This window comes from Lathyrus oleraceus, chromosome 4 (assembly GCF_024323335.1).
Source record: "Lathyrus oleraceus cultivar Zhongwan6 chromosome 4, CAAS_Psat_ZW6_1.0, whole genome shotgun sequence".
Taxonomy (NCBI): Eukaryota; Viridiplantae; Streptophyta; class Magnoliopsida; order Fabales; family Fabaceae; genus Lathyrus; species Lathyrus oleraceus.
Genome location: NC_066582.1, coordinates 466558581 through 466568636, shown reverse-complemented (window position 1 = coordinate 466568636; position 10056 = coordinate 466558581). Strand labels below are relative to the sequence as shown.

The following is a 10056-nucleotide window of genomic DNA, read 5'->3' as shown; positions in this document are numbered from 1 at the left end:
CCATATCAACTCGGTTGATAAGGGTGTATGAGACGTCATCATCAATGGTCCTAATCAAATTACAATGACCAATGGTGATAGTGCCATTGTACCAAAATCGGAAGATCAGTGGAATGATAATGATAAGAATTTCTGATCACATGATTGGAAGACACAAAATATTCTCATATCCACACTCGATGTTGATGAATATTATTGTGTTTCCTATTGTGAAACTGCCAAAACTATGTGGGACGCATTAGAAGTTGTCCATGAGGGAAATAATGAATTCAAACAAGCTAAGATCAATACCTTGAATCAAGAGTTTGAACTATTTCACATGAAGCATGGAGAAACCATTGCCGACATACAAAAGAGGTTCACAGATATTATAAATCAATTGAATGCTCTAGGTAAGCCTATTTCCAATGATACTGTTACTAATAAAGTTTTGAGGTGTCTTAATAGGGAATGGCAACCCAAGGTCACTGCAACCAAAGAAGCGAATGATCTTAAAACACTTGATCTTACAACTTTATTTGGCAAGCTAGAAGAACATGAGCAAGAACTCACTTGCTTGGAAAAACATGAAAAAGAGCATGAGAAGAAGATAATGAAGGAGAAATGTAAAGAAAAGGAGGTAGAGAAGAAGTCTGTTGCTTTAAAGACTTCAAGTCCAAAGTCCTCGCTCAATGAGAAAAGTGATTATGAAACAAGAGATGACAAGAATTTCGATGATGAAGATATTGGGTTGTTCGTCAAAAGGTACCATGGGTATATAAGGAAAAATGGAGCCAAGCACTCCAACAAGAACCTAATCAAATTTAGAAGGCTATCTAACTCCTCAGAGGAAGATGAGAATAAGAAGGGAAAATTTAGAAGTTCATGCTACAATTATAGATAAGTCGATCATTATAGGATGGAATGTCCTCTGATCAAGAAAGACAAAGAAAAAGATCATCACAAGAAATCAAGCAAGTCTATAAGAGCATATTTTTCTTGGGAGAGTGAAAGTGATTCTTCAAGTGATGAAAGCTCAAGTTCAAGTGTCGAATTGGACCAGATTTGCCTCATGTAAAACGAAAAGAAGAAGAAAAATGTAAGTCTTTATAAGCTTGAATCTATTAATGAACTATCTTATTTTCAATTACAAAAAGATTTTGAAAATCTACATAGAGAAGTCGTAGACGATTTTAAAAAGTTAGTTTCACACAAAAGAATATTTTCACACTTAGAAGCTAAAGTTTTAGAAACCAAAAAGAAGATGGAATCTCTTAAAAATTATATGATAGATATTCAAAAGGACAAGAATGATGATGAAAAATATTCATGGTTTGGTTGTTAAACTTGTCATATTTGAAAAAAAAAAGAGGTAAATACTCTTCAAGCTAAATTGGACAAAGCTTTACAACCAAATGTTGTATTTTCTATTTATCAATCAAAGTTTGAACGGTCTTAAAGCTAAATTCAAACAATTTGCAAGATTATCCTAAAATAAGATGAATTTGAAAATTATTGCTATCCGAAGAGATCATGAAGGATAATTTGAAAACCCCTTCTTTGAGAAGTATTGTGATAAACATGGCATTGAGCATAATTTCCCCGCTCCGAGAACTCCTCAACAAAACGGTGTTGTGGAGCGTAAAAATCGTATTTTAGAGGAGTTGGCTAGAACTATGCTCAATGAGGGTAATCTATCTAAGTATTTATGGACCGATGCCATTAGCATTACATGTTATGTCTTAAATAGGATACTAATATGTCATATTTTAGACAAAACTCCATATGAACTACTAAAGGATAGAAAACCTAATTAATTACATCTTCACATTTTTGGATGGAAATGTTTTGTTTTAAATAATGGAAAGGATAATTTTGGTAAGTTTAATGTGAAAGCCAATGGAGGTATCTTCCTTGGATACTCTCAATCTAGTAAAGTTTATAGGGTTTATAACAAAAGATTACTTATTGTTGAAGAGTCGATACACATCACTTTTGATGAATCTTATACAAAAAATATCGGGAAATGTGTTTTTTATTTATGATATAGGTGTATCTTCACAAGAAATTCTCAAAGAACCCTAAAAAGGAATTGATCAGCCTAAAGCGGTGGAACTTGAGAAAGAAGAAGATAACAACAATGAAGAGAAGAAGGTTGAAAGTCCAACTATATTGGACGATCTACCTTTGGCTTGGAGAACCTCCAAAGATCATCCTATCGACAACATATTTGGAGACATCACCAAAGGTGTGAAAACACGTTCCAAGATAAATAATTTTTGTTATCACTTGGCATTCGTTTCACAAGTTGAACCTAAAAATGCTAAAGATGCCTTACTTGATGAGCATTGACTTATGGCCATTTAAGATGAATTAAACAAGTTTAAAAGAAATGATGTTTGGGACCTTGTCCCTCATCCGAGAAACCATCAAATTATTGGCACCAAATGGATTTTTAGAAATGAACTTGACGAGAACAGAGTGATAACTAAGAACAAAGCCCGAGTAGTGGCTCAAGATTATAACCAAGAGGAGAGCATTGATTATGAGGAAACTTATGCTCGGGTTGCTCACCTCGAGGCTATACGTCATTGCCATATGGTATATGGATTGACTTTGATCAATAAAATTGACAGAAAGGACTAACGTGATCCCATTTGCAGAGTTAAAGAATTAAAATGATCTTTTTTTTAATGTTAAAAGCCAAAATAGATCTCGAATCAAAACTAAAAGACAAAAAAAAATTAGGGTTAAATATATAATATCCCCTGCAATGTTAGCGAAATTCGGTTTACCCTCTGTAATTTTTTTTTATTCCCCTTTGAAATGTTAAAACTTTGTGTATTTTACAACCTATCAATGGAAGTAATTTTAATTTTGTTAAATGGAAGAGCTAACTGTTAAAATTTTAATTTTAATTTTAATTTACAATAATTAGTTTGTGATTAGTTTGTGATGAGGATTGAATAAAAGGATTCAGTTTTCTATGAATGAATTTAGTGTTTGTTGTGTTATGTGAGTCTATAAAAAAGAAAAAGAAATTGGGATAATGAATTTAGTGTTTGGGAATAGGAAGAAGAAGAGTGTGTTTAAGAAAAATAAAAATGTAAATATGTATCTCATTTACAAATTAAATCATTAAAAATGAAGTGGCCTAATGATAAACTATCTTGTACGTAAGTCAACTCATCTGACATTAGTTTAAATCCTAGTTAAAGGTAAAAAATTTAAAATTTTCTTGAATTCTTGATGATATTAATGATGAAAAGATGCCATACTTATTAACACTTTTTAAAATTAAAGAATTAAAATGCACTGCAAAATAAAATTAAAAAATTAAAAAATTAAAAATGATATTTTACCAACATAAAATCGATACTCATAAACAAATGACACTTAGGGTCGTGTCAAACAATTTGTCTTAAAATTCCTAGTTGAACGGTAAAAAAAAACTGCATTGATATGCCTATGTTGGTACACATATTTAACTTTGCAACTCTCATTAAAATATTTAAAAATAATCATCATTAAGAATCATAATCTATAGGTAAATTAAGGTTTTTTTTATTTTATAATACAAATAAAGTAGGACCACTTTCCTATAATAGCTACCAACCGATGACCAATGGCATACATGCACTACAAGGTGTGGACTATGGCCCATTCCCATAACCGATACTTTCATAGACAAATAGGCAATCTTAGTTTATGGAATCACAATAACAAAGAAAGGATTTGATACCTTTTCGTGTCGGCTAGTCATCATCTATCCTATCAAAAAGAAACCCTCAAGAAACCTCCTCATTCATCATCACTCAAACCTTATAACTATAACCCTTCTCCATCATCACCACCACCACCTCAAACTAGATCCATCATATCATAATTGACTCAACAAAATGGGTAATTGCGTATTCAAAGGCTTCCATCATGGAGATTTTGAAGACACCATGGTAAGAATCGTAGCATCAAATGGAGGCATCATGGAACTTTACTCTCCCATAACGGTGGAATCCATAACCAACGAGTTTCCACATCACGGAATTTTCAAAAACAATTGCAACAAACTCTCTAAACCACTCATGAAAAACGAAGAGCTTCAAGGTGGTGGAGTTTACTATCTTCTCCCTCTCAAAAACATCACCAACAAACAATTTGGTGAGACATTCGAAACGTTAACTCCGTATCGAATGTCCACGTGTGACAGGAGTACCAGCAACAACAATAGTGGCAATATCTGGTCGGAACATGAAGTGTTTCCGAGGTACAATAGTAGTGGGGTGTGGAAGGTGAAGCTGGTGATCAGTCCGGAGAAGTTGTCGGAGATTTTGTCGCAGGAGTCGAGGACGGAGGCGTTGATTGAGAGTGTAAGGACGGTGGCTAAGTGCGGTAATGGGGCGGCGCCGTCGTCCGTGGCAAACTCTGATCAATGGAGCGTGTCCAGTAGTTTTAAAGGTTCCAGTTTATTAGACAAGTTCAATTTAGAATCTTCAAGTACAAATTAGTTTTTTTTTTCCTTTTGTTAATTTATTCATAAGTAGTAATCAAGATTTATTTTCTCCATTTGTTTTGTTAGATGTTAATTACGTAGTACTTTTTTTAATGATGTTAATTATTTCCTTTAAAATTTTAGTTGTCGTGTGTATATATGTGAACGGATATATATTAATTTTACCTTTGGTTATTACTATTATTATTTGATTTATATGTGCAATGCAAAATTTCAAAAGAATTATTTATATTGTTATGAGTTTCATATTAAGTAATATATAGTTTAAAAATATGTTTTTATCGAATTTTCATGAGTTTAAATTGGATACGGGTACCTTTAAAAATTTGTTTTAAAACTTTAATTTATTTTAAAATAAAATAAAATAAAAAAAGTGACATGAAATTAATGTTATTTGATTGATTCAAAGGAGTACAATTTAAAAAGTGTTGGAAGAATGATTTTCTTGTAAAGATGTCTACACTACTAAATGGGCTTAATAGAACTTATATATAAAAGGAGGTTTTATCCAACTTTTACATAGCATACCATACTCTCTCTATGCTTTTACCATACTAATTTTGTGCAATACTATAATTCATTTTATATAAAGTATTGAAAGATTTCAAATTTTTGAAAAACACTAAAGATTTCCGAATTTTTCAAAACCTCTATCCTATTTTTCGAATTTTATAACTAGTAAATAGCCTTTTAAGTACAAAAGCATGCATTTTTTTATCAGATTTTTTAAAATTTTCGATAAAAATACATATGTTTTTACTATTTTTTTTTAAAATTCGATAAAAATGCATATATTTTACCAGAGTTTTTGAAAAAGCTGGTAAAAATACATACCCATTACTGATTATTTCAAAAAATTAAAAAATAAGTATGAATATTTTCAAGTTTTTTCTAAAAAATCGGAAATATGCTGATTTTTTTTTTGGATTTTTAAAAAATTTGGTAGATTAACTATTTTTGAATTTTTTTTCTAGTGAGGACAAGAGGAACAAATGTCACGATTGCTTCTTGGAAGCGTGATAGAGTTGAAGCTACTGCAGCTACGACTCGAGCGAGAGGAGGTGACGTAGAGGACCCACATCTCCGTACGAAAGGAGTATCCCCGATTGGTTCTCACATGAAGTGGTTGACCGATCAATTTCGTGCACCCACACTACTTGTAGAGGATCTAAAACTAATGATGAGCCTGTTGATGAGGGTGTCCAAGTAGCAATTGAGTTTACTCTGTAGAAGGCTACTGAGGCACCTACTATAGATAATATGAGGGTGTCTTCGTATCATCCCACTTAAGCACCATGGAGATGATGTGGGACCTTTTCATGTCGGGGAACCTTATGATGATGTGTCGTCGCCTCCACCGCCTCCACATGGTGCAGATAACGATCATCGCCTGCAGATGATAACTGTCATTATGTATAACCTCATGGGTTTAGTGAACCCAAATAGTGAGATTTATATTTTGGCATCACAAGAAGCACACATAGCCCGTGGGGGGCCTATTTAGACCTTATTATCATTTTTTTGTATAGTTTGTGTAATATGTGTAGTATTACTTAGACATTTGCACAAAATTATTTATTAGATAACATTTTGGAACTTTCGTTAATGAATGATAAACATAACTTAACATTTGACAAACGATTACATTACTTAGAAAGACGATTACATAACTTAACAAAAATAATTATAAATAAGAAAACCTAAACACTACCAGATGATTATGGACGTTTCAACATCTTGATTATGTCGTTGAAAGATCTAGAAATTGCCACATCAAACTTGATCGATCCCTTAGTTAGCCTACGATGATATGTTCTCCACATAACATTCAAATCTTCATTCGTCTTCAACTCAATAAGGTCATATTTCATCTTTCCATTAGTATCTATCTAGTATGCACGAAACTCGGTCTTACTCACCTTTCTGTTCTCGGTGTCAGATAACATATTTGTCATACCCTAAAATTTGCCTTACCCTTTTACTTTTCATCTGACTTTTGTATTTAATTCATATGCATTCTCGTAGGCATTTAGGTCACTTCTTTCATTCCATTTTTTTTACAAATATCATTAGTTCAAAGGTTTTTTATGATTGGATTCTTATTGATTGGCTTGGAAAATCTCATAGGCTAAGGTTTTCTTCCATGGCATATATGGAGATCAAACTTTGGCCCTGCATTGCATTGACTTGGTTTGTTCACTTCTTGAAACCCTAATCCTTGGTATAATATTTGGTCATGATTTAATTGCATCATGGCATGGTTGGCCTTGGAAGTCTTTTTGGGTGGTCATGTGCAAGTCTATCTTAGTAATTACTATTGATTATGGGTTTATTCATGAAATTCTGGTATCAGATATAAGATGTCGAAGGTAATGTTACGACACTGATATCTGCTAACACACAATGGATAAAATAAACAGAATGGTAAAGCGAATAACACAAGCAATTGTTAAACCAGTTCGGTGCAACTCACCTACGTCTGGGGGCTACCAAGCCAGGAAGGAAATTCACTAAAATAGAATTAGTTCAAAGACTATCCGTACACTTCACCAAGTTACAGTCTTTCTCACCTAATCTCTACCCGTGCAACTTCTACCTAAGCACTCTTAGATATGAGAACCCACTCACTTCCCTTACAATCACACACCCGTGATTTTAAACAACAATCCCTTGTGAAAAGAAAATACTTTTCAATTACAAACTCTTGATTTTACTTCACAGTTTCAATCAAGAAGACACACTCTTGATCTTGCTTCACAGCTTTGATCAAGAAGACACACACTTGATCTTGCTTCACAACTTTGATCAAGTGGACACACACTCTTTCTTAACAGCTTTAGAGTGACAAATTACAACCACAAATCAGTCCAATTCAATCATCAATGGATGACTTGAATGACCTACAAGTCTTACGACTAAACAGACACAAACCCTAGCTCTCTCTCTATTTCGCTCAGTCTTGGTTGTGTGTACAAACAGGTTTTCTAAGTCCCTTTTTATAGAAGTATTGGACATCTTGAAAACCCTAAATATATTTTCCAATCAAATCTTTTTATAACAGCTGTAGAGATCTCCTTGGAAAATAAGCAAATCTGGTTGTAATCCATGATTGAATGCTCCAGCTAGCCATATCTTCAATCATCCAATGATTTCCATTAATTGTGCAATCACAAAACACCAGACATTCATACTGAATGTTCTGTGTACAGGATGTCATGACATCGGGTCTGACATCCTGGAAAAATCCTGTATAATCCAATTTCCTTTTATAGCAGGTACAACCATATCAGATATCATGACATTGTGTATGTCATCTGAAACAATCCTGCATGAGCATGTCTTCCATATAAGCTCCAACAGGTATAACCAATATCAGAAGCCCTGTCATTGTAAGTGGCATTCTGAAACAATCCTGCTTGTATATGTTCTTTAACTCCAGCAGGTACATAGGATATCTCATGTTAAGACATCACACATGACATCTTGTGAACACTCTTTGTTTTACCAAAATTGCTGCCAACACTTAGAATCAACAAACTCCCCCTTTGGCAAATTTTGGCTAAAACATATATCTGTCCTTTTTGTTCACAAGTCAAACTATCAGCAGTTTAAACCACATAACAGTAGTTTAATCAGCAGCAGAAGCAAAAACAATTACTAGCTATGGCTACTAGTAATACACACATGCACAAGGGTACTTCTCCTCCCCCTAAATCTGTGCAACAATCAGAGTTACTAGTTATGGATGCAACTAGCAAGACACACAAACGCACAATACACCAGGGTACTTCTTCTCCCCCTAAATCTGTGCATTCAAAACAGCTACTGATCTCCAGTACCTGTACCAGCCAGAATGTCATACTGACATCTGCTTTAACATCAACACCTGTGCACCATATCAGACATCCTGTTTGACATCTGTAAACAGATAACCATACTGTTGTAGCACCTGTGCACTTCTTTCAATAATAGCTGTCCTCCAGTCCAGCCACATACAACTTCCATAACAACACTTCACTTCTCCCCCTTTTTAGTCAAAATTGACCAAAGGTGACCAATGAGACAAAATAAATGCCTATTAGCCTAGCAGAGAATGTTAGATCAGATGTTATAACATTAAGCATGTTAAAACATAATACTCATGCAGTACAAACCATCATTATACACAGCTGAAAGCTGAGACAATGAACAAATCCAAGGAACTCATTAAGAGCCCTAAATATTACAAAACAGGCATCAATGAGGACTGCCACAAAAAAACAATTAAGACAACAACCTTCCAAACAACAGCCTAGCTTCCACCAAACTTTCCAGCACACCTCCCAGTCTTCAATTCAGCCAGGAACCATTAATCAGAAGAAGAAGTATCTCCTTCACCTTCATCTTCATCTTCAGAACCCTCAGAGCTTCTAGAGCTGCCACTGGATTGTGTTTTTCCATCTGAATCCTTTCCAGCCTTCTCTAACTCCTCCTTTTCAAGGCTACAGATAAGGGCTTCCAAAGCTTCTTTTCTTGCCTTGGCCACTTTCATACCTTTCTCCAATTCCTTACAGGTATCTTTCAATTGATTAATTAGGCTCCCTTGAGATGCAGGTTCCCTTCTGGAAGATGTCATAACAACATCATTGACATGACTACCATCAAAAATCTTATAGTGAATTGATAGAGGGGTCTTTCTCCTGCTTGGAATATCACTTGTACTCAGGATTCCTGGTTGTTGACTCAGGATGATGCCACAGATGATAGATGGGAATGCAATGGGCAACTTTACAGCATTGGTGGAGGCATGTTTGATGGTTTGATCAAACACAAACTTTCCAAAATTGTAGTTTATCTTAGTTCCAATGGCATGAATGATCCTCCCAAGAGCAATGGAGATGGTAGATATGTGATTAGTAGGTACCCAATTTGCTGAACCAATCTTATGCAGAATGGCATATTTCACAGTGAGCTTACTAGCTGATAGGTGTTTCCTACTAGGCCATTCCTTAACTTGGCCAGCTGTAATAATTCTACAGACCTCATTGTCTGTGGTCTCTAGATCTACTCCTCCATCAATTCCTCTCCCTAGGAACTTGTTGATGATAGTAGGTGAAAGTTTCACACACTTACCCCTTACAAAAACTTTGCAACCCTCCCTGCTGCTTCTTTCAGATTGCTCCTCAGGGATGTTCACAATGAATTCTTTGACCAACCCCTCATAGCACTGAGGCAGAGCAGTCACAGTTTTCATAAGACCAATTGTCTTAATTAACTCCATGACTTCCTTTACTTCACTTGCCTCTTTTCTCAAATCTCTTTCAACTGCTACCCTTCTTTGAGTCACAAACTTCCATTTGGCAGCACCACCTTCCACGTGAAACGAGATATTGTCAAGATGAACAACAGCCACTTTGTTTGGTGACTTCTTTACAGGCTTCCTTTTAACAGGGGGAATGTCTGAGACATCATATTCGACATCCTCATCAGATTCAGAACTCTCACTTTCCTTCATCTTCCTGACCTCTACTTTACTCCAAGTCTTGGAGGGACCTATACTAGCAACCCTTTTCTCTTCCCTACCTGTC

General features: G+C 34.8%; 1 protein-coding gene across 1 annotated transcript; it reads left to right on the top strand.

The window, feature by feature from the left end:
- Positions 1–3646: 3646 nt before the first annotated feature.
- On the top strand, positions 3647–4663 carry LOC127076143 (uncharacterized). Its single transcript, XM_051017707.1, has one exon. It carries the CDS (start codon positions 3879–3881, stop codon positions 4482–4484), a length of 606 nt encoding a protein of 201 aa, XP_050873664.1. The 5' UTR covers positions 3647–3878; the 3' UTR covers positions 4485–4663.
- Positions 4664–10056: the final 5393 nt, after the last annotated feature.

What these genes read in the sequence shown, in the direction of transcription:
- LOC127076143 (XM_051017707.1), top strand. Translation starts at nt 3,879, where the DNA reads ATGGGTAATTGCGTATTCAAAGGCTTCCATCATGGAGATTTTGAAGAC.